The 24,814-nt window shown below is 39.5% G+C and overlaps 4 protein-coding genes across 6 annotated transcripts; 2 read left to right on the forward strand and 2 right to left on the reverse strand.

Moving 5' to 3' along the window:
- Positions 1-208: 208 nt before the first annotated feature.
- On the forward strand, positions 209-10,158 carry ube2g1b (ubiquitin-conjugating enzyme E2G 1b (UBC7 homolog, yeast)). The gene is made up of 6 exons (XM_030353290.1): positions 209-490; positions 926-1,028; positions 1,113-1,210; positions 6,378-6,556; positions 6,968-7,075; positions 7,741-10,158. Exons 1-5 carry the CDS (start codon positions 448-450, stop codon positions 7,052-7,054), a joined length of 510 nt encoding a protein of 169 aa, XP_030209150.1. The 5' UTR covers positions 209-447; the 3' UTR covers positions 7,055-7,075; positions 7,741-10,158.
- A 177-nt stretch (positions 10,159-10,335) lies between these two features.
- arpc3 (actin related protein 2/3 complex, subunit 3) lies at positions 10,336-13,588 on the reverse strand. The gene is made up of 7 exons (XM_030353289.1): positions 13,391-13,588; positions 12,879-12,978; positions 12,497-12,573; positions 12,097-12,165; positions 11,274-11,400; positions 10,690-10,784; positions 10,336-10,582 (listed from the first exon to the last, which is right to left on the reverse strand). The coding sequence occupies exons 1-7, from the start codon at positions 13,394-13,396 to the stop codon at positions 10,520-10,522; spliced, it is 537 nt and encodes a 178-aa protein (XP_030209149.1). The 5' UTR covers positions 13,397-13,588; the 3' UTR covers positions 10,336-10,519.
- A 16-nt stretch (positions 13,589-13,604) lies between these two features.
- gpn3 (GPN-loop GTPase 3) lies at positions 13,605-16,864 on the reverse strand. Its single transcript, XM_030353288.1, has 8 exons — positions 16,619-16,864; positions 16,346-16,454; positions 16,017-16,184; positions 15,593-15,717; positions 15,160-15,275; positions 14,722-14,818; positions 14,387-14,515; positions 13,605-13,905 (listed from the first exon to the last, which is right to left on the reverse strand). Exons 1-8 carry the CDS (start codon positions 16,664-16,666, stop codon positions 13,840-13,842), a joined length of 858 nt encoding a protein of 285 aa, XP_030209148.1. The 5' UTR covers positions 16,667-16,864; the 3' UTR covers positions 13,605-13,839.
- A 344-nt stretch (positions 16,865-17,208) lies between these two features.
- Positions 17,209-24,041, forward strand: rnf170 (ring finger protein 170). Of its 3 annotated transcripts, none has more exons than XM_030353286.1 (7): positions 17,209-17,313; positions 18,229-18,395; positions 19,080-19,155; positions 20,832-20,943; positions 21,640-21,713; positions 22,072-22,203; positions 22,455-24,041. In XM_030353286.1, exons 2-7 carry the CDS (start codon positions 18,253-18,255, stop codon positions 22,827-22,829), a joined length of 912 nt encoding a protein of 303 aa, XP_030209146.1. In that variant the 5' UTR covers positions 17,209-17,313; positions 18,229-18,252; the 3' UTR covers positions 22,830-24,041. The 3 variants fall into 3 exon arrangements, with proteins under 3 accessions (XP_030209146.1, XP_030209145.1, XP_030209147.1); XM_030353285.1 differs by having other exon boundaries at positions 17,212-17,332; XM_030353287.1 differs by having other exon boundaries at positions 17,212-17,332; positions 22,560-24,041.
- The last annotated feature ends 773 nt before the right edge of the window (positions 24,042-24,814 follow it).

The following is a 24,814-nucleotide window of genomic DNA, read 5'->3' on the forward strand; positions in this document are numbered from 1 at the left end:
TAGGGATCTGTATAGTTTTGGCCGATCCCCTTTGATAGAACATTCAACGTTTTGATTTCTTATTCCGTCACGTCAACACTAAATATCAACAACAAAGTCAGGTATTAATGTGTGTGTTTTTTTATATTTTGAAGTTGTTTTTTTTTTACATGGTACCGAAGGGTTGCTCAAGGCTTTATATATCTGACGTCAGCACTATGCTCCGCCCCGAGTGTCAACCCACGCAATATCCCGGAAGCTCGGCACAGGGGCGCATGCGAGAAGTTTTGTTTGGCTTGTCGGTGGTTCCCTCATTTCTTGTAACTTGAGTTGTTGCTGAGATTCACCGTGAGCCAATTACAAGGCCTGAGAAGAAACGTGGACGACGTTGAATTACCTTAGCCGAGTATCTACATTCAACTGTACTGGCAGTTCGTTTTCTCATAGAACTCAACTCGTTAATAGAACATGACAGAACAATCAAATCTGTTACTGCGTAAACAACTCGGAGGTAAGTTAGCCTGCTCGGCTTTAGTTTAAAGGTTCGCCTGCGGATCAGATGAGCAGCCTGCCACAGTGACTTACAGATTTTCATTTTGTGTGATGTCTGGTCTTGGGTTAGCGAATTGTAGCTTAATCCAAGTAGCAACATTTGTGTCACGTAATGCTAGCCATGAGGCGGCGTCTGATAATCGCATGTCAAAACGTCCATTATGTCACACATGGCATGTGTGTGTGTGTCTGTATTTGACCCGGTGTATGTTCGGGCGATTTCACCATTGGCTCAAAATAGTCGTGATCCTTTTCGGCCCTATAACATTGAAGTAACCCTATAACAGGTTACTTCAATTCTCATAACGTCATGACATATAGGTTATGTCATATAGGTGACAATAAGAATAACATGGCTATTCTCATATGAATTTGCACTGTGCTATTGTTCCAGAGCTAAACAAGAATCCAGTGGAAGGCTTTTCTGCAGGTCTCATCGATGACGATGACATATACCAGTGGGAGGTCGTTGTTATCGGACCACAAGATACCCTGTTGTGAGTTGATTACTATGACCAAGTCGATCAGTTGCATTCACTTTCTTCCATATCATCTAACTCACAACCCTTTCTTACTTGCAGCGAGGGCGGTTTCTTCAAGGCTCACTTGATATTTCCCAAAGATTATCCTTTGAGACCGCCGAAGATGAAGTTCATAACAGAAGTATGGCATCCTAATGGTAAGGATAAATGATCAACATATAGTTGTTAGTTGATGTACCGGTAACAAGCATTATTTCCATTTATCATAAACATTTATGTATAAGTACATTGGTACATATTAGTGTTTATTAGATACATCAAAGCCAACAAGCGTCATAGAAAACTATATATACGTTACACGCGAGTTATTTCTTCGAGGTAATGGGGCCTGTCCTAGCCATGACTTTATGGGTCAGCTGCTGGGGGTCAGAGAGGCCTACAGTATTCCCATGTAGAAATGTCTTAGGTATTCCGATGTATAGTATCCCCAGGTCTTCCCATGTAGAGAATAGCCTTAGCTATTCCCATGTAGAGAATAGCCCTAGCTATTCTCATGTAGAGAATAGCTCTAGCTATTCTCATGTAGAGAATAGCTCTAGCTATTCCCATAAAGAGAATAGCCCTAGCTATTCCCATAAAGAGAATAGCCCTAGCCATTCCCATAAAGAGAATAGCCCTAGCTATTCCCATAAAGAGAAAAGCCCTAGCCCTAGCTATTCCCATAAAGAGAAAAGCCCTAGCCCTAGCTATTCCCATAAAGAGAAAAGCCCTAGCCCTAGCTATTCCCATAAAGAGAATAGCCCTAGCTATTCCCATAAAGAGAATAGTCTTAGCTATTCCCATGTAGAGAATAGCCCTATCTATTTAGGCAAGGCAAGGCAACTTTATTTATATAGCACTTTTCATACACAAGGCAGACACAATGTGCTTCACATATAAACATTGTCATACAATAAAATAATAGATATAAGTAAAAGAAAACGTATGGGAAGAAATGGGTAAAATAGAAAGTTAAAAAGGCATTTTAGTATTAAGATAGAAAATACAGGCAAAGTTAAAAAAGCTTTTTAGAAAGTGTAATGTATTCAAGATTAAGCAGAAAGCTAAAGCAAACATAAAAGTCTTCAGTCTTGTTTTAAAGGTGCTCAGAGTTGGGGCAAGTCTTAAATCCTCTGGGAGTTTATTCCAGCTATTTGTTGCATAGTAACTAAATCCTGCTTTCCCATGTTTCGTGTTTATAATTAACAGATTGGTCTCAGAGGATCTTAGTGGTCTAGAAGGCTTATGTAGTGGAAGCATATCAGTTAAATACTTTGGGCCTATACCATGTAGGGATTTATGGGTTAGCAACATGATTTTAAAATAAATTCTCTGACCTACAGGAAGCCAATGTAACGATTTCAGAATTGGTGTAATATGTTCAAATTTTTTGGTCTTTGTTAGAACTCTAGCAGCAGCATTCTGAACAAGCTGAAGCTTCCTCAGTGTTTGTTTTTGGAGACCTGTAAGGAGACCATTGCAGTAATCAAGCTTACTAGTGATAAAGGCATGTACAAGTTTTTGTAAGTCTTCGGTGGAGCCCTCTAAGTCTTGCTACATTTTTAAGGTGATAATATGCAGATTTTATGTGACGGTCGAAATGTAAATCTGAATCCAAGATAACCCATACATTTCTGGCTTTGATTGAGGTTTTCAGGGACAGAGAGTGAAGTTGTGTGGTTACTTTAAGCCTTTCCGTTTTAGAACCAAGTACAATTATCTCTGTTTTGTCATTTAGTTGAAGGAAATTTCGGCACATCCATTCTTTCACTTGCTCAATGCACTGGCACAGCAGATCTATGGGCCGATAGTCATTTGGTGATGGCGATATATAGATTTGCGTGTCATCAGCATAGCAATGACGGTCAATATTGTTATTTTGCATGATTTGCCCTAGTTGGAGCATGTAGATGTTGAATAAAGAGGGTCCTAAGATCAAACCTTGTGGGACTCCACATGTCACGTTGGTTGATTCTGATACAAAGTCGCCATTGGAAACAAAGTAGTTTCTATTTTGCAGGTAGGACCTGAACAAATTTATGACTGTGCCTCAAAGCCCCACCCAGTTTTCTAACCTATAGTATTGTATGGTCTGCACTGCAGTGTCGAATGCAGCACTGAGGTCAAGTAGCATTAGTATTGAGGTTTTGCCAGAGTCTGTGTTAAGACGGATGTCGTTTACAACTTTAATAAGGGCGGTCTCAATGCTGGGCAGGGGTCGAAATCCTGATTGGAAGGTGTCATAGCAACCAGTTGATGCCAGGAAGTGATTAAGTTGCTGGAGGACAACTTTCTCAATGATTTTACTTATGAAGGGTAGATTCGATATATATAGTTGTTAATAATAGAGGCATCTAGGCTCTGCTTTCTTAAAAGGGGTTTAATAACTGCAGTTCTCAAAGCTTTTGGAAATTGCCTGACTGGAGAGAGTTGTTAACTATCTGCAATATGTCTACTGCGAGGCAATCGAAAGCATTCTTAAAGAGGTTGGTAGGTAAAGTATCAAGGCAACAGGTGGATGGCTTTAGTTGTGTCACAGTTTCCACAAGAGTTTGAGTGTCTATAACATTAAAGCATGCCATCCTTGCCACGTTACTTTTGCCTGCCCTGAACAGGGTGGTAGTCCAACATTTTTGTTTGAAGTGGAGATATTGATGGCGCGTCTGATGCCTTCAATTTTATCAATATAAAAAGCTGCAAACTCATTGCATTTCTGCGTGGAATGGAGATCAGGTGGAATTTGTGTTGGGGGGGGTTGGTCAGTCAGTCTGTCAACAGTTGCAAATAGGGTTTTTGCATTATTAGTGTTGGTTTTAATGATATTGGAGAAAAATGTTTCCCTAGCACTTTTTAAGTCTAAATTGTAGGCACGGAGGCTCTCTTTATAGATATCATGGTGAAGTTTTGTTTTACGCCAGATGCATTCAACCTTCCTGCATTCTTTTTTCTGTGCTGTTACAGAAGCAGCTTTTCTCCAGGGTGCCTTTTGCTTTCCAGAAATCGTTTTAACCTTATAAGGTGCAATGACATAGCCTGGATACCAGCCTGAACTCCGCCCACAAAATATTTGGTCTGGGAGATTCAGTCTGGAATTGAGCTCGTTGGGAGGTATTAGGTCAGATCAAAAAGTGATCTGACCAATCAAATTGTTAGGGCGGGCTTTATACGTTGATGGACAGATGATACACATTAACGTAATCAACCACGTCACCAAAGAGCGCTCAGTGCTTTTACTTTTTTTCCCAAAAATGCTGACCGTGTTGCCAATTTGTCCGTGTATCCTTAAATTCTTTTTACAAAACAGGCATAAATCGTTTATGTCCATCTTCTTTTTCTACTTCTTCGAACGTGCGCTCAGTTGAGTTAGTTTGAGAATAGCTGTGCTTCGCACAACATACGTCACATACTACGTTGCTCTGATTGGTTTTAGGTCTATCCAATTGAGCGAAGAGGCATTTTCCTTCCTGGTTCCGCCCTATAATCACAGCCCAATGGTTCGGTCTCAGACTCATATTCTGACTAGAATTATGAGTATGACATCGCCAGGCTAGCAATGACATCTATGACTTTCAAAAATTTCAAATTAAAGTTTTCTACAAGATCATCAGCAGAACATGGGTTGAGAGGTGGTAGCACCGCACTCAACCCATTTACATGGAGAGAATAGCTTTAGCTATTCACATGGAGAGAATATTCTTGGGTATTCCCAAGGAGAGAATAGTCTTGGGTATTCCCATGGAGAGAATAGTCTTGGGTATTCCAATGTGATATCTTTTGCGACCCTGGAAAAATACCAGAACATGTTCATTAGGCTCCTTGCTCATATAGCTTTAGCTGTTACCCTATAGGAGTAACCATAGGTGTTCCAATGTAGGGCTAACCCTAGGAGGTCCCCTGTAGGGCTAACCCTAGGTGTTCCAATGGAGATAGTGGCGGTTCTAGACACATTTTACTAGGGGGGGCCAGTGTTTATCCAAAGGGGCACAAAAAAAAGGCAAAATATATTTAAAGATTAACTTTATTGAAGGAGCTTATGCCCTAAATCATCAAAACCATCTAAACATTTGTTTTGTAAAAGCGTGCAACTGAGGTAGGGCCATAAAAAAAGAAAAAAAATACAGTACAGGGTACATCATACAGTGTGTCAATGTGAAAAAAACCCGGAGAAACTGTTCCCAAGAGGCTGAGCTTACAGGAAGGGTTACAGCAATTTTTCAGTCTAAAGAGCTTCCCTGTTCTACTGTTCTTTCCTCATTTAATGATAGCTGCCATTAGAAGAAAAAAACCGCAGGGGTATGCATTCGATTTTGTTGCATCACCATCCCTCCCAACTCAACACCGGCAGATAGCCTACTACTCGTTATCCCAATGCAACAGCCAAAATAGATGAAAATACGTGGTTAACATCACAACATTGTGTATGCTAGCCCTAGCAAGGATACTGGCATTTGGATACTCGCTTCTGCTTCGACGAGTTTGCCTTAATATGATTAAGTTTCTAAATATATCGAGACCAGACATTTACAAACTTAATTTCATCATTAGTGTGAGGAACTACAGTAACACGGTTATGTGCAAGAACAAGTAATTCACGAAATGAAATCGTTTTGCTTAGCTTCGACTCTTGCCACAGGAGAAATCGGGGCTCCTTTCTCCAAGAGTAGTCGCTGAGCTCTCATTTACCGAGCAGCAGCAGCAGCACGTTGTTTGGGTGTGGCGCTCTAATTTACCTATGCAGCACGATGCGTCGCATTGGTTTGTAAAATCATAATTGTTTTATTTGGTCAGCACGAGGGGGCCACAAGGGGGGGGGCAAGGACATGTCTACAGGGGCACTGGCCCTCGAAGGCCCCTGTATAGAACCGCCATTGAATGGAGGGCTAACCCTAGGTGTTCCAATGTAGGAATATCCCTTAAATAAATCGATTTGTCATATTTTCTTGATGCGTTAAGAGTAGGGAAAAAAATGCTGAACAGTGCAATAATGTATAAACACAGGTGACTTAAATGCAAAACAAAATCTTGCATTAGGTTTTATAGCAGGCTGTTTACCGGTCCTTTACTGACCATGTAACATAAGAAAATGACGCCCAATCATCTTCCACTGACAAGAAACCGATACCTATAGCCCAGTTAAACATTTAACCAATTGCTAGCTAATGTTGAACTAGAAGGGCGATCCTGACCCACGTATCACAACGTCTCACATCATTAATTAAAATTGTATACAGATATCAATATTTGTATTCCTAACAACTTTTCTAGGGGGAACTCAATCACTAATTGATTCCAAATCCTCCCCCTCACTTTATATTTTTCCAACAGTGGCCAAGAATGGCGACGTGTGCATCTCTATCCTGCATGAGCCCGGAGAGGACAAATATGGCTACGAGAAGCCAGAGGAGCGCTGGCTGCCCATTCACACTGTGGAGACCATCATGATCAGCGTCATCTCCATGTTGGCCGACCCCAATGGAGACTCTCCTGCCAATGTGGATGCAGCTGTAAGCAACATCACCGGTCAAGCTCATGGATACTAGTGGAAGTAGGAAGTCTTCTTTAGCGGAAGGCTAGCCAGACAGTGGCATGAAATAGTTGCTCAAACTAGCTGAACCATCGTTCATCCATAATATTCATATTTAAATATGATTAATTCATTTTTTTGTCACATTACACGACATCGCCCTAAAAGGCCATTCACAGCAGTGGGAATATATGAACGTTTTTAAATGGTTTAAATGGTCCATGAAACTGTATAAAATAGTTGCCACTCGTCCAGGATTCCAAAGTGTTGCCTACACAAGGGTTACAATGCTGTTGCTGCTATAAGCAACCGTTACAGTATTTTATGAGTCTGATGCTGCTATATGAACAGCTGTTACTTCATGTTGTGATCTCTGTGATAACATTTGCAGAAAGAGTGGCGGGAAGACCCGAACGGAGAGTTCAAGAAGAAGGTAGCGCGCTGTGTGAGGAAAAGCCAGGAGATGGCTTTTGACTAGAAAATCTGACCCGAGAAGAAGGTAGGCACACCTCAATCCATGCTCAATGCTGAATTACACTTAAGGGCCTAATCTTACCCCAAGCTTTGAGGTTGATGAACCAATTAAAATCCAATGCATGTTTGACATCACAAGCGGGCGTGTCCACCTAGATGTACAATGGCTAGTTCAGAACAGAGGTTGTTTCAGAAGCTGGCATTGTACCAGCTTGCAGTGATTTTTCTGGCCTTGATGTGGCACAATTGCATCGTCTGGAGTTGTTGAGACCATTCATTGAAAGATGCAACACAAAATTCAAGGACTGTATTTTATCTGTAAATCCAGTAAACGCTGTGATATTTGCGTTTGATGCACAATTCCCTCTTAAAATAAGTATCGTAGCCTAGTTTTGGTATGCAGCAAACAAGTCCCTTTCACTCTTGTGGTCCATTATCCGCCACTTATAAATAACCAGGTAGATACCTCAATGCGGGACGAAACCACACTCCGGAATTAGACGAAGGTCATCCCTTAAGCTCAACCCACCAGTTCACACCGCTTCAGCATTCGTTAATTAAGGACACTATAAATGTATGCAAAAGTGATGAATCAAAATGACGTATCTTGAAGTGTGACACAATAGGTGAAAAATAAATACTTTACTTCCATCATTAATGGATGTAAAATGTCTGTTTTTGTATTTTCAGGATGGATCTGACTGATGAATTGCACTAGGGGTTGCACTTAAAAGTCAACGTAACACCCCCTCGCAGTTCTTCTGAGCGGATGAATGAACGATTGCCTGCACACTAAAATAACACGCAAGGATGTCTACTTTTGAAAGCTGTGAAAACTCAAGTACCATCGTGGTGGTAAACACATTTATTTAGATATTTTAGGTCTTTCTTTTTTCCATTTGCCAGTATGATATCCATTGTATAAGAAATTGGTGTGTGAATGACGGATTTAATATTAACCTCTATTGTCAAATCGGTTTGTGTTGCGCTTTCTTGACACTATTTTATTCCCCACATTTCCTAGGCTTACAATATGGAACTGTCTTGGCAATAACTTCCACATTACACACTTAAAAGTAAAAAAAAAGCAAAAGCTCCTTTTGTGCAGTGTTAATTTAAGTGTGTGTGTGTGTGTGTGTGTGTGAGAGAGAAAGAACTTGGGTTTGTTAGTATTCAACATATTTTCAATTTGCATTTCACTCAAGCTTTGTTATCAAACGGAATTGGATTTGACCGTTGAGCCTCTGCTAAAACGAAGGCCCCTACAGTCCTTGCAGTGACAGGAGTTATTCAAAATATGGTTTGCAGTGAACCAGACCACAGGCAGAACTGATTAAATAAGGTACAACTTGACATTCCGTTGGATTGTTAAGATGATAGTCACATGACTGTCTTCTCAGAAAGAGGTCAACTGGGTATTCTGACGCTGTAGTGGCGATATGACTGGATTTCGACAGTTGTTCATTATGTATTAAATCAATGAGGCTCATTCATTGTAACATTGTCATTAGCATTGAAGGAAAAAACTATCCTTTAATTGCTTCCTCCTTCTATGACCTGTGCAGATGTTGTTAGGTTGTATCAACTGCATTGGGCGACACAATTAAGTAAGATAACTACTAATACAAATTATTTGCTCAAACTTTTAAAATTAACAATAATACAACATTCTGGAACCGAATATAACATTGTTTTTATCATTTCATGTTATGCAAGTCTGCTGGGGGGGGGGGGGGGGGGGGGGGGGGGAAGGAAGGGGAACTCCAAATTGATTAAGCACAGATTTGCTAGACATTTTGCTATGAGACTTTCTAAACTATTTATTTAGATACATGAAATGCATGATTGTTGTTTGGGTATTTTGTTTTCAGTCTGCCATGCTGAGCCATTGTTGATGCAATCCTGATGTGTGTTAACATTTCAGAAGTTTAGAATCTGTGTTTTTCCCCACAATCCCCGCAATTCCACCATGCTGAGGGGTTCCTTCTCATGAGGGGCATACATGTCCACATGCTGCCTTACTTTGACTCCCTGCAAGTGGGGTCTAAAATACATTCTCATCAATAAGCCTCTGTGGCAGTTCTGAGAAGGCACCAAACTCATGACCATCACACACAAATGTCACCTGTAACATTCATATAATATATCTATACATATCGATATATGTATATTATTTGATGTATACGAAAGAATCCCCCCAAATCCATGAAACAATTTGCCCACATGTCTTGTTTTCATTTCAGACCCTGCATGAATGATGAGATAACTTGAATTTAGTTACATTTGTATCAGAAGACTTATCCTAACTTAAGTCTGAAATACTTGATCGTGACTAACAATCCACGAGCAAAAAGCAAATGAGCTCAAGCATATTTTTGTGTAATATAAATATTTGAAAACTATCCCAAGGTGTGTGTGTTCCTTTGATAACCCTAACGAACGTGTGCGTACTGCTTGTGTCAAAGGCGACGTCCCAAGCCCTACATTAATATCATTACATGTGTAAATAAGAAAAAATTACACTTTGCATCAATGACTTGAATGGAAAAGCTATAGTCAATTGATTCACTTTGATTAATTTATTTTGTCCTGGGTGAATGGCAGTCTAATTATAAGCACTTTGTGGACAGATATCCTTCACTCTGAGGAGGTGGTTAAGTGTTGGTCCGTGATTGCTATAGGCTATAAAGGTATAACGTAGCATTCAGTGAGGGGGTGACAAATATTAATTGAAGGTACATTAACAAGCATTTAAAGTGGAGAAATACTTTAAAGTACATTGACAAGTGTTACATATACTGTGCTGCAATCTAAGACGTTAGTTTCATCCAACATGTGCATTCAATGCATTCAATATCCTGAATATCAATATTCTGATGTTTAACCAGCATTGAACTACCTTGTCCCATTTTGTGAGTACTTTACTTGGTATCCACTTTGACTTATTACACTGTACTTAATGGTACTGATGTCATGGTGGTGCTGAATTGCACAACTGATTTTATGCACAAGATGTTTGAGTGAAGGTTTATGTTTGCAATGGAATAACATTGATTTATTTGAGCGTGTTTCAATTGTGAAAATAAGCAATAAATCTGGATATGAGAAGATTCGTGATTTAACGTTCGTATTCTCATGTCTCATTTTCTAATCTGGGCCTTTTAACCCCTTGTTTTAATGTGCTGACCATTATTTCCCCCACCAATGGACACAAAATATCCACCTGGGTGATGTCCGACTTTATTAAGCACGCACACACCTAATATGAAATTCACAACCCAATACTTTCAGATTTATATGATTGCTTTATTTCATTAAGCACCAGCTCAATATGATTAACAACCAGATGAGTGAAGGTATATTTCTGGACTGCATTAAGTACAAAATCCTCATGTCCGAACGTAAGTATTCAAAATAAAGAAAAAGTAATCAATTTTTGCACAAGTAATAAGACACAGGTTGAGGTCATTTACTGGCCAGGAGCAGACAGACTTTTGTTCATGAACTGCCTCTTGACAAAGCACACCCACCACTGGAAACACAAAACACAATTGTTATGCCAGCGCAGACATTTACAAATAGAACATATCTTTTCTCAAAACCTAATTACAGATGAAATTTGAGAGCACAATTTCTCACCTTGCTTGGCTTGTCTGTCGCGGAATCAAACACACGGTCACATAACCTCAAGCCAGTCTCCTGGCGAAGCTGCTGGAGGTAGGATCTCATCGTCTCTGGAAGGGAAACAGACAATGGGTTCATGGGCAGAGAAGAGTAGATTGCGTCATAACTTAACAAGCCATATTTTTACATAGGATAATTGTGTATTCAGACAGCTTTTTCGTATTTCGATAAAAGATATGTTTTAGAAATAACTAGGGTAAAACATTTTTATTAATTAGTAAAGAATATTGTGGGCTATGATCATTCTAAATCATTACTCCCCTCAAAATAAGCCCTTGCTCATTTGAATTAAAAAGGATTTTGGGTGGATGCTTTGTAATGTCTCCCTCTATTCTCTAATTGTAAATCAAACACTTAATTATATTTATGCTTTTGCCACAGCAACAGTTAGCTAAAATGAATAGAACAATGCACCATTTTTTTTCTAATGGAGTAATTCCTTATTTAGTTCAAGTACTTAATGAAGTACAAATTAATAATAATAGCTTCTGGGAAATAAATGACTAATTTATATGGTGCTTTGATGATAAGTTCCTTACCGTCCTCCTGTTTGTTAGCTGGCTTGGCGTACATGGCGTTCAGAGGGAAGCCAGGCTCTCCGGGAATGGGGAACGCGGTAATGCCCAGGGTGTACATCTCCTTCTCCCCCTGGCCCTTGGAGCTACACTTTAGACACAAGAGTACACGATTAGATACTTAAAGTCCCACCGATGATTTTTTCTGAAACCAAGATGTGGTGTTGACAGACTATGGTGAGAAACTTTTAGATCGTGGCAGGAATTTGACATCAATACACAGGATTTGTTCATTACAGGATTTGTTCATTTCAGTATTAACGTTCACAGAAGGGCTTGTTTTTTTTATTTTCCAGATCATTGTTACTCCTTTACAATCTGCCCTTAGGTGCTTTCACAACTATAGTTTGGTATAAAGCAACAACGACTTTAATCAAAAATAACCAAATTTCCACCATTTGGTCACTAAATAATTAGATAAAGAGTGACCACAAGCAGTTGCTTTATATAGTCTGACATTATTTTGATGAGTGTGTTTATTATTTCCAGTTTCAGCCAAGTGTAAATTCAACCCACAATACACTATTTTTTGGTTTACTTTCTATAGTTCGGTCGGATCGCGTTCACACCTAATGCCAACCGAATGGGAGTACACTTGGAAGACCCCCGTTTTCAAGCAGACTAGAGTTTGTTTGCTTGGTCCCCCCCTGAGTTTGAATAAGCGTTCTCCCAACCCTAAATTAACCCTGCTAAGAAAGGGAATCACTTCAGTTTGATGATAAAGGACCAAACCGCTAAGGTGTGCAAACACACCCTATCTTAAGTTAATGTTGTTCTTATTATTTACCTTCTGTAGCTTCTTTAGGCATTCAGAAATGTACAGTGTGACATAGATGAGTGTCCTGTCGGCCTCATTCTGAAAGACAAGAGTACAACGGAAAACATTCATATGAATATATGAATATGAGCATGTGAAATATGCAGTAGGTGGCGATCTTTTCAGGGTCTTAAATTAAATAGGATGGGGTGCGCCGTGTGGGAGCCAAGAGGGGACTGAATAGTTGAGGGCAGCAGAAAGACAAGCTGTGGCATGTGGAAGAACATAACATGCGCAGGCCTCGAGCAAAACAGGAACAGGCAGAGAGGTCTGCTGCTAGATGTTAAAAAAAAGTACCTCAACTTGTGTGCAGCTACAAATATCTATAAGTCATCCAGAACGATGGAGTAAGCAATAATCGTTTACTGACCTTAATTTCGTAGTTCTTAAAGAAGACGTTGGCTTTGAAGTAGTAGATGGCCTCATCAATTATGTCGGTATCTTTGGCTGGAAAAAACAATACAGGTTGATACCGCTATAAAACCAAGAATTCAATGCCATTGGACTACCTTGAATTTGCTTTTAACAAAAAAAAGACCCCTCTGATTCAAATGGGACACATGAATATGCCATATCACATACGTAAGTTTTGCATCATTGGTTTGCAACTAACCATATAAGGAAGCAGAAATGCCACAAGGAAATAAATATGACGTAACAGGCGCATTCAAAATATCCTCAATAACACTGTACCAATCAAGTCAGTGGATGAAGAAAATACTGAAAGCTAGAAAGAGTAAAGCAAGACATACTCTCTTTTGCAGCTGGTCCTTTGAACTGGGTTTTTAAGGGAAGCAAAGCCATGTTCCCCACCAGTTTGATGTCACCGTCCAACAAACCTGAATGATACGCCTGGAATGAAATGAGTGTCATTTAATTGTAATGCATGTAATTGTCAGACGAAACGTTATTGTAAACGGGTATTTAACCCGTTTCAGCAACAATGTTGTGGCATCAACGACAGCAAGAAAAAACACAGACGCGTATCCGCTAATAATTAACACAATTTATGACAGCTATTTGTTCTCCCTCTTTGACTTGTTTAATCGAAAATAATTTAAGGTTACACGGCGATGTGCTGTCAAACTTGCTAGTTCTAGTTTCATCATTTTTGTTTGCTAGCAAGCTAGCTGGGCTAGCAAGCTTGTCAACTCAAATCAAATCAACACTTTATCACCACAGGTCTTTTCTTTTTATCGGCACAATGATCATCTTCGATCTATGAAATGGAAAATATAGCATTGACCTTGTCATCGTTACTTACCGGCATCTTGACAAATATCAATCGTTCTGCTCGGCGAAAGAAAATCGACAGCGATGCAAGACGCTGCTTCCGCCTATCCCACCCTACGGCTTTACAGGAAGTAGACTCGTGTAGAGAACAAGAAAGACCACAAGAGGGCGATGATGCGCAAGTGACGATGAATGGCAAATTATTCTTAAAATAAAAAAAAAATCATGAACACGTCACAACATCATCCAGCAAAAATAATCTGTGCATATTTATTTAAAATCACATACAAGTCTTAAACAAGAAAAATAAAAGTAAATGCTTGAAGATAAATAAAAACGCAGACAACTGATATATACAAAGATGGTAACCTTCGCAGCATTGTGGGTGTCGCCCTGCATCTTGTTGTTGTGAATCAATGCATTGTGTTTTTGATTGACCCGCACATGCATTTTTCCAGGGACAATTATTTCAGGATCCTCTCAACTCCCCACGCTGTCTTGAAACAATTCATCCTGCTGCTGGTTTCCAGAATCTTCTTCTAACTCCTATGGAGAGGTACAGAAAGAAATAGGACGGATTTCAGTATAGATAATAGCAGTTTATATTATAGAATTCATACATCAAACTATTGATTTTTTTAATATAATATAATATCCTTGCAACAAACAGAATCACAGGTGCTAGACCCCAGATCCCTGCACCGTAATGATAGTATGTTGTTCTACTTTGTTTAGAGCTATACTTCAGATTATCATAATTTAAGGCTGACCCGAATACATAATTTCAAGCTTTGGATAATCATTGCAGTATCTCACATTGGCAGTTTCGATGGTACAGAAGTATTTGAATAATATTTAAATGTCCAAATACTAAACATACAAAGGATAACTCAGTCATTTGAATATTTTGGGCCTCTCCTGCCAAAGCACTTTTAACTTGATTGCAGATGAGGACTTTCCCATAAAAGCTATAGGCCAAGCTCCCACATAGGAACACAACATCAGATCACGCCACTTTGCACAATACCTTCGGCTCCTTGAACTCCAGGTCTTCTCCATACTGAATAGAGAAGTCAATATTCTGCAGAACTATATTGATTCCTTCCTCATCGGAGCGGTCGAACGGAAGAAATCTCACCATGCTATAGTCATCAATCTGGTGACAAAGAAAGACAGCCATCGGCAAAATAATATTTATCTTCAATCCAATACACAGATTGTTTTGTAGTGTTTTCGATCAAATAAGAAGATAAACCTTAGTGTTAAAGATTAGAGAGCAAAGGAAAATACGACATGAAGACACCTCCAGTATAATAGATCTCAAAAGCACCGTAAATGATAGCTTGATTAAATTGAACTTACCAGCTCACAGATAGCTTTAGTGAGCTTATCAAATTTCTTGCTTCTGAAGCTGGCCGAATTATCTTCCATCATTGAAAACATATCTGGGTCCAGATATCTGATAGTTAAAGAAAAAACATTTTAATCATTGTTTTGACTGAATGATGGATCTATATATTTATTTATATAATTTTCTAAGCATAAAGAACCAAGTCTTACTTCAAAGAAAAGAAATGGAAAGCATGGCTAACGTCATCAATATATTTGGTGAACATTTTCAAAATAATCTCAACAATGTACGTGCATTGTGCACCAGCATTGTATGTAAACCTGCTCCCATCATTCATGCCAAATATTCTACCATGATTAAGATCCACATCAAAAAATGGAAGGCCTGTCTTTAACAGATTTGATTGCGACCATTTCGCAAAACATGACTGAGCTCAGAAAGACACCCACTTCTCCATCTCCTTCTTGGCCTTCGGGCTGAGCAGGTCCATCTTGGTCATGATGTTGACCTGAGGGATCTCCAGAGACACCATGGCGCTCAGCGCGGCCATCACTCCAGAGATGAACTGCGCACAATAAAAACAAGGAACCGTTGACCACGGGAATTCAGTATGTTGCTTCACATTGTGCCGATTAGGCATTGAAACAAGGTTCCTCTAGGGACAAACTGGGTTAGGAAAATGAGCTTCAGTGTTTAGAAACCTTCTAACAATCAGGTTTCTAGTGTATGTTAACACACCGATTGATAAGAAGCTTATCGTTTCATGTGACTAAGTTGACCCGAATAACTTCAAAGTAGTACAAATGCTGTACTCATTAATACTAGCAAACAAATGTCAATATATATTTAATAACAAATTTGACAAAAAATATATAGTATAACCTTGAAGGTCTCCACCATGAACTGCGAGTCCACCAGAAAGACGCCACACACACGAAACTCCCACTGCTGCAGTTGCTCCACCAGCTGTTTCATCACGGGCAGATGTGTGTAGAGCTCGATCTGACCTGCAGAGCACAACCACAGTTTGACAGGGCATCTCTGGTGCCACTCAAAAATGTCAATCCGAGCAATGAAACCTGATCACAAAGTGATTTGTAAAGATTCTTAAAGATACCAATGTCTTATTAATGATTCAAATAATATAAGACCATAACATTATTTTAACATAATAAAATAATACAGTGCTTCTGACTCGATTAGAAAAGGTCAAAACATAAATAAGGAACTCCAATCTACATTGTAACATGAATACCTGGTTGAATTTGATCATTTCTAATATTACATATCAAATGTAGGACGCTACCTGGGCAGTCAAAGAGTATGTAATCGTCCTCGACATGGCCCAAGTTCTCCTCCAGCCAGTCCAAATTATTGGCCAAGTACTCCATACAGAAGACCAAACCTCCGTTTGGGCCAAACCTGAGAGACGGATCTTCCATCACATCATCTACCTGTATCAGCTCACGGATATCTACAATCAACAAAAAAAACAAAAAAGTTTTGAGATGTACAGAAAAGGTGTACAGTTAGTTTGAATAAATAAGCTACAATGTGGCCAATCTTAGTTGAGTCATCGATTGATGACTTAAGTCCATAATGGAGCAGCAGTTTATATGATCATCTCGATCTCACCTGCCATGACAGGATAGCTGAAATGTTCAGCAGCGGGGTCAAGATTGACCACTTGAACAGAGCGATTGATGGCCTCTGCATGTTGTACCAGAGTAGCGCAATATGTACTCTGAAATGCAAGCATACCGTCTCACTTCAAATCTTGTATTCTCTATTTGTTACATAGTATATCTTGAGCAGAGCCATTCTGGCTGGGTAAGCATGCATTTCCCACCATTCAACTCAACTTTCGTTGATAAATTAGCAAATTGCTATATAGCACTTCATTCTTACCTTGCCACTACCAGCCGGCCCCATCACTAACTGTGCGTAACGAGGCATTCTGCCTCTCCGGTCCAAACCTTTTCAGTTGGTGATCACCTCTCGAAGATGGGGAGAAAAATATTGTTATGGACCTAATAAAGAAGCCCCCACGTTTATGAATAGCTATTGCATTTTCTTCTTCGTCCTCTGATGGATGTATCAATCACTGAAGTGCACTGCCCCCAGTAGATCAAAGAGGTGAACTGCAACTTGAAGACGTATACAAATATCAACAGTTGTTTACTTACGTAACGTTGATGTTCTACTGCTATGGCCTACTGTAATAAGTGCGTTATTAGCATCCAATATCTTCATGAGAATCAAAACGCTTGGAACTACATAAAACATTCTTACATAAAATGCATACAACATAGGAACGTACTAATGTATTTATTAATTTAGTAATGCAAGTAATGCTAATGCATTTTTAATTATTGATCTATTTTGCTGATGTTGATGTTGCTGGTTGATCTATAATTTTGTTTTATTTGGCATGCCATCACGTTAACAAACTTGGCAAAAGACTGGCGGTCTGCCACGGTCGGTCATAGAGACGCGCACATTCTGGTCGGACGGCCCATAATTCCTTGCGCGACTACGAAACAGCATATAATGGTGACGTCAGGTTGGGGATCCTGGCTTCGGACTATACGGAAACTCAACATGTATGTTTTAAAATGCAAGGTATGGCTGTGTTCGTTACAAATAATATTCTAAAATTAATTTACACCCAATTACCGTCTGCATGCCTAGGGGGGTTCGGTTGTTTCAGCGTTTAATAACATTAATTTACATAACTTTAGGTCGAGACAGACGCATATTTTAGAAGCTATTCAAATGGTTCGTTTAATGACAGGGCTATCACTAGCAACGTTAATAATACACACCCGTGTTTATTATCTATTGTTTTAGCTTACCTGTATTGTAAACACTGTTCTAAGCCTGTGAAATTAGTGCTGAAGAAGCTTGGCGTGAACGTCAGAAGCTCCTTTGCTGAGTGAGTCAATGGTACTGGCTAGTCTGTAATCAGCTGTTAACTTACCTTGACCGCCTGCTTGTCTCATAATGTCATGTTAGTAATGTCAAATTCCGTTAAAGCCCCATTGAAACGTTTATATAATCGTTGCTATTATTTTTGCCAACTGAGAAGCTAATCCTTAATGAAATCATTCATTCAAACGTTTTGGGAAAGTAATTCAAGACATGACAGGCTTCCAGAACATGACTACTTGACAGCAAGGGTTTAGATTGCAGATATATGTGAACTATGTTGTTTGTTGTCAGCAAATATAAAGGTTCAAAGTGAATTTTTGTGGAAAAGGGAGAGAAAGAAGCATTTGTTTGGCCGAAACTGCACTGTTATTATAAGGGAAATACTGTTTATGTTTTATCCAGAAAGCCATATCAGCTTCTTCAATCGTCGGAGAACATTTTGGTCCACTGCATAATATATTTGTGTGTGAAAGTTTTTCAAGCATTTGGTTTGCACGTTTTTACTATTCATTTAGCAAAAGAAGAGCTTTCTGCATGTATTACATATGTACATGCCTCCAATAACACTGTGCTTCCCATGTCTTAAGAGACGTAGGATATGAGATCGTGATATGGAGGACGGCCAATGTGGGGGGGATCTGGAATACATGATCCAAGATGAAGACACCCTTATTGAGGGGGTCAGTAACCAGGTGCTTTTTGTTGTGGTGCTCAGTTTCGCTTTCCTTGGAGGCTTACTGACTTTACTCTGCAGGTATGGTATTAATATTCTGGGTTCACAATCCATTATTTTACTGGTATCTCAATGTGGCTTTGGTGAACTGGCTTGCAAGATAATTTTTTTTAAATGCTCCCAACGCATCTGCTCCGAGTAGCCAGATCCAGAAATCTAAAACCTAGTCATGGTATTTAGAAGACTCACAGCACAGTGTTTATGAAAAATGTATCCCCTTGATCATAACTAAGGCAGGCGTTGGAATGTATAGCATATCTCTGTGTCTTGATTGGTCAAACACCATGCATCTGTTTCTGTATTTCTAGATGTATTTACTCTAAATGTGGCATCTAAGGTACTGAAGTAAGAGACATTATCTAAGATGGTTTATTTACAAAAATCATGCAAGGCACTCTATCTTGAGAGATTATTCTTTTATTCAAGCAACATAGGCCTTCTGAAAATACTTTTTGACTCAAGTTATGGCATATGATCATTAAACATGTCTAGCTTCTGGTTTATGGTGTTATTCTACCAGATGCATGTTTCTGTAGGAGTTTTGATTTTATGTTGAAAGCTGCATTGAGTAAAATGATCATGTTGATAGCGATAGCAAATGAGATTACGTCAGCATGTCCTTTTTAGATTTTAAAATAAATCCATCTTATTTTTTTCGAAACCATCAACCTATTAAATGAGGGTTCTGCCCTTTGACCTTTGCAGGGAGGAACACCAGGACATTCATCCAGAGAACCAGGAGCACGTCCGAGCTGTTCGAGAACAGCTTCAGTCTGAGCAGGTGAGGAAATCACAGAGTCATCGTAGTCACAAGAAAAATACAGATCTGACTCTATAGTATTGGAAAGACTAGGTAGATAGATATGTTAATTCATAATAAAAAATGACCTTATTACATAAAGCGCCTTTTATTCATGTAGTGACATAACAATGATATAATCCAGGGATATTTTTTATAATGTCTTATTTCTGGTAATCCTTGCGACTATGAGCCCATTGTGTGTAACTGTGTTCTTGCAAAGACCTCTAGCATATTTGTTTCGTGCAACCCCTAGTAGCGTTCCACTAACGCTCCTACCAAGTATGGTTTGCTTGTCTCTGGGCAGCTGAGCCTGTCCAGGTGTCCCTACAGTGGCTTCTTGATGACTCCATTAGTCTTTCCTGCTGCCATAGAGGATTACAACAGATGGGTAGCAGGAGATATGTGTTAATGCCTGATGACTTGTCTTGTCTTCATGGCCAAAATTGTGTCATATAGGGGAGTTCACTCTCAGTAGTCGAAAATATTATGACTAAAGTTGAGTATAAAATCAAACCACATGATGTGTTACAATGGTTGAGTTGTATGATGAGTTTGTCAATAAGTGTAACTCACTTGAACAGGCTTCTTCGTTGTGTTCTGTATACCCATATGTGAATGTGATATGGTCGAGTCAAGTGATGTTTTGATCAGGTTAGAAAGGCCACAACATTCTACATATAATGGGAGTTGGTGCACACTTTTTTAACCACAGTAAAATATGATTGAAGTACAATCCAGCGCCACAGCAGTGAACTCTATATGGGAACAATGCATTCTGTCATTTCATCACAGCATTCTGATAGCATTGATGCAGAACAAACCCGGTGAGTGCTGTAGTGCAAAGTGAGGTTGAAAATATGTTTTAATAAAGCCACATAGATTAAGACATAAGGAAACGTTAAATGGCTTAAATCAAGTGATGGGATTTGAACAAAAGTTCAAAAATCTAAATGGAGTAAACAATGTAAACATGCACACCATTTAAGAAAATGTAAATGGTTGGAAACAAATAAAATGATAGCTGAATGAAAGGCGCAATGCATTGCTAAAAATGCAGAAGTGTGTGTGTGTGTGTGTGTGTGTGTGTGTGTGTGTGTGTGTGTGTGTGTGTGTGTGTGTGTGTGTGTGTGTGTGTGTGTGTGTGTGTGTGTGTGTGTGTGTGTGTGTGTGTGTGTGTCGTTTAGTTACGTCTTAAACAGTTGACATACTGTACAGTATTGACTCCCATGTTAAAAGAAAAATAGTATTTTAAAAGCAGAATATCTTAAGTATAAATTATTTAAATAATCTGAAAAGAAGCAGGTGAGCATTTCTTTTCTGAACATTTAAAAATGTGCGTCTCTAGGGGAAAAATTGAGGAAGGAGATAGGTCCCAAAGTTTGTAGAGAATAATAAAGAAAGAATAAAACTTATGAAGAACAATAGTTGAGCACTGCATGCAGGTAACAAACGAACGAGTCAATTCATCCACTAACAGGAATATTCACTGTGATAGCCATACGCCAGTGAAGGTTTAGTGGCACTCCCATGATAAGCATATCAACAGCATAAGTTAACATAAATAAAGGAGGTAACTGTTATTTTAGCACGCCTTGCTGCACAAAGCCTGTAATAATTCCGCTCTGTTAATGTGTGTTATTCCTCTGCTGTGACAGGATGAAAACCCTGCGGAAGCCAGGCAGCAGTATTACACGGACATGTCCTGCCCGGTTTGTCTGCAGCAGGCAGTGCTGCCCGTAGAGACCAACTGCGGACACCTCTTCTGTGGTGAGAGCCAGACTCATATGCTGTGCTCAGGCTCCTTAAATGTAGTCTTCTGGATAGCCCCCCAGATGGTAAAACATCATCAAACATAGACACTGCTGATGGATGAGGCTAGGGGTACAAGAAAAGTAGGACTCTTTTTGTTCTGTTAATACTCTGTCCCCGCAATATAGGAAATACCTGGTCATGGTGTAATTCATTTGGTACCTTTACCAGGGAAATATGTACTTTTGGTTATTAGTGATGTTTTTGGAAGCAAATCATTATGTTTGTGTAATAATGAGCAACGTGAAAAACTTCGAAAGTTTTATCAGAAAGGTACACAACTATTTACTGGTATTAGGCTGAGGATTGAGTGGTAAAACTTGAATTGAAGCATATAGCATAGTTATAGCTGTGGTTAGTTATTCTAATAGCATTTCCCGAGGCGGCCACTAGAGGGTAGCCGTTTACATCTGCACCTCTAATATTTACCTAATCAATGGACATTGATGCAATCAATGGACATTGATTAGGAGTCTTGTCATAATATCTTCTGCATATCATTTGTAAGATCAGGCTTCGCTTTAAATATGGGAATTTTTTCACATCGTCAAAAATGATCTGGTGTTGTATATGCTTTGTTTGTTTATTTATCATTATCTAAGAATACATATGAGTTGTTTAGTTAATGAAGGACAATGCTGTGTTGTTTTGCAGGTCCCTGCATCGTAGCCTACTGGAGGTATGGAACCTGGCTGGGTGCTATACACTGTCCCATCTGCAGACAAATGGTAAGAGTTGATTCATATGACTATCATTTTAAATTAGCATTTTTTATTATCTTACCTGGATTCCTCCCCAGCTTCTTTATTTTGAGCTCAATAGAACTACAGCAAATCACAACTCAATGTTTATTTACTAACAAAGCTTGATAATGCGGCATTTACTATTTTGTTAATAAATTTCATGGGAATCTTTCTAGAATAAAAATAAAAGCTGCCTTGCCTCAAAGTACACTGCACGTACCCTTACCGCACAAACGTAGCGATGACCCCCCTCTTCACGGCTGACTCCAAAGCAGAGCTCGGTGTGACTCTAACACCAATCCTCATCATGTGTCACCCTGTCCCCCTCGCTCCTTGTGTCCAGGTGACGCTGCTTTTCCCCCTGTTCCAGGAGCACGACTCCCCCCAGCGGGTCCAGGATGGGGAAGCCGTGCCCCAGCTCATCCACCGGGACATCAACGACTACAACCGCAGGTTCTCAGGGCAGCCCCGATCCGTGAGTACCCCGCAGCTCTGCGTCCTACACTGATAATCTGACAATCCAATAGGATCAGTGCCACTGGGCCATGTGGCTTTTATTGTAGACTGGAATGGTTGGGTTTTTGTTGGTGTTGTAGATATTAAAGGGGCACAAATCTGCTGAAGATGCATCTAACATCTTCAAACGGACTGTTAGGTCAAAGTATTAACAGTATTAACAGAAAAGCAAGGACTATTTTACATCGATTTCAATCACGTGCCACGTAGACGCAGGCAGAGGGAGAACCTTGGGGTTCAAACCCCAAAAGTGAACTGGAGAAGCGCAGCATGAAGACCCAACCTATGCACCTTGTGGCTCTCCCTCCCGCTCAGCTGGTGGACCGCCTGCGAGACGTGCCCACGCTGCTGCGCCACGCCTTCAGGGAGCTCTTCTCCATGGGAGGCCTCTTCTGGATGTTCCGCATCCGGATCCTGCTGTGCCTGGTGGGCGCCCTCACCTACCTGGTGTCCCCGCTGGACTTCCTGCCCGAGGCCCTGTTCGGCCTGCTGGGCTTCATGGACGACTTCCTAGTCATCCTGCTCCTCTTCGTCTACATCTCCATCATGTACAGGGAGGTGGTGACGCAAAGGCTCAACGGCTGAGCGGGGGGGATGGGGGAGACGTCCCGTGGGCGATGATCTCGACGTTACCCCGACACGGAAGGAGAACTACAAATGAGACTGGAAGAATCCCAGCGGAGGATGAATCTCTTGCGACTGGTTATTGTTTTGTTTTGAGGGATTGGAGTTTGAGGTTTTTTTTTCCACATCAGTATGTACAATCCATGTACACAGATGCCGCAATACCTGGTGTTGTAACCTGGATGTCTGTCTAAACAATACTGCATTGTAATCCATTTTTCCACACTGGTCATTTCGATACTTTTGTCATCCATTTTTTGACAGCATGTTGGACAACAAGGCAAATACTGAATGAAACATATCGCAGCTGGCACATTGTGTTTTGTATGAAAATGCATTTATTGCAATATAAACTAATGTGAATTATTCTAATTGTACTTAACTTGAATTTGGCATACTGGCATCATTCTGGTTTGAATTTGCTAATCTGAACAGGATATGTGTAGTGTGTTTGGTGCCTTGTTCAAACATTTTTTTGATGAAGAACAGTCTTTATCAGAAACAGTGATATTACTCTGAAATTAAATAAGGCGGCTCTCTGTTGCTTTTTGGAATGTAGGAGCAGAATTAAAAACAATTCAAATGATTCAGTAAAGTTAGTTTCAGTAAAAAGGTTGTGTGTTTTACCTTCACCCAGATTATCAAAAAAGGGGTAAAGAAACACATGGGCTTGTTCCGTTTGGTATCCTGATGTTAGTGAATTGGGGAGAGGGAATCTTTATTTGCATGATTATTATGCATTTATTATGTTCATTATTAAACAAATAAGGGATTTCTTACCGAAAGTTTTTGCTGGTAACTGGTAGTACATTGCATTAATTGATTTGCAGCTGTTTAGTTTCTTCGTTTTATATGGAAAATAAAAACTTGCGATTGATTGTATTATTAAATAATTTGTAACCTAACGGTCAGAAACTGGAAAAAAATAATAATTAAGCAATCATACAATCAATTATGATTGTGTAAGACGTGACACTTATGAATGATGAGTGATAAGTTTATGAAGCCAAACTTGCGGTTGTTCATTGGAACCTTCCTAGACAGCCGCCATTGGATGTTATGGCTTACGTCACAGTGGGATTTATTGATTGTATGCGCGTGCAACATACGATTATACTGGTGATGTTGATGTCATACACATTTCATAAGAATAAATTAATAAGGATAAATGTATGGTGGCAATGATCGTTTGAATCTCACAGATGTAAGACTATGATTATGTCAGATCAGATGTGTGATCAGCGTAAAATGTGTGCTTTATGCATGCTTTATGTTGGCCCATAGTGCACTTAGAAACTTTTCCATTCCTTTGTCACAGCTGACGAACCCACAGACCCTGTTTTGACACGCAACATATTCATGTCATAATATCTAGTCTAATTAAAACATTATCCTAGCTTCATGGAAGATAAACAATTACATGACATGCTATATAACAATGCGTTATTGACTGATTGATTGATTGTGTTCGGTTATAAAGCTTCATCATAAGTGTCATTTATACTGGGGACATTGAGGACATGTCGCCATAACTTTTTGTAATGGCAGATTAAGTCCTCATCACTTTTTAACAGCATAATTGGTTAAACATGATCTGAGCATAGCCTGACGTTGTTAACCTTATTCCTTCTGTTTCTATTTTTTGCCTATTTTAGAGCAGTGATACATTTTTATAGCTGGGTTTTCGACAGAAGGCTAAATGTGATATTGGCATTGGATTTGATTCCAGCTGTGGATGAGATCTGCATACATGGATTATTGTTACTGCGGTCGAGTATTTTCGTACGGTTCTTGCCGTAATGATATACCTGCCCTGACTTTAAAACAAGTCGTCTTCAATCTTGTGAAATATACAACTAATAACATTATTCATTCGCAATACTTTCTCACCCCGTCCACTCTGATTCCCAGTTTGCCTAACCCGAACAATATAAAGGTATTCAAGA

The sequence above is a fragment of the Gadus morhua genome, chromosome 4, assembly GCF_902167405.1.
Source record: "Gadus morhua chromosome 4, gadMor3.0, whole genome shotgun sequence".
Taxonomy (NCBI): Eukaryota; Metazoa; Chordata; class Actinopteri; order Gadiformes; family Gadidae; genus Gadus; species Gadus morhua.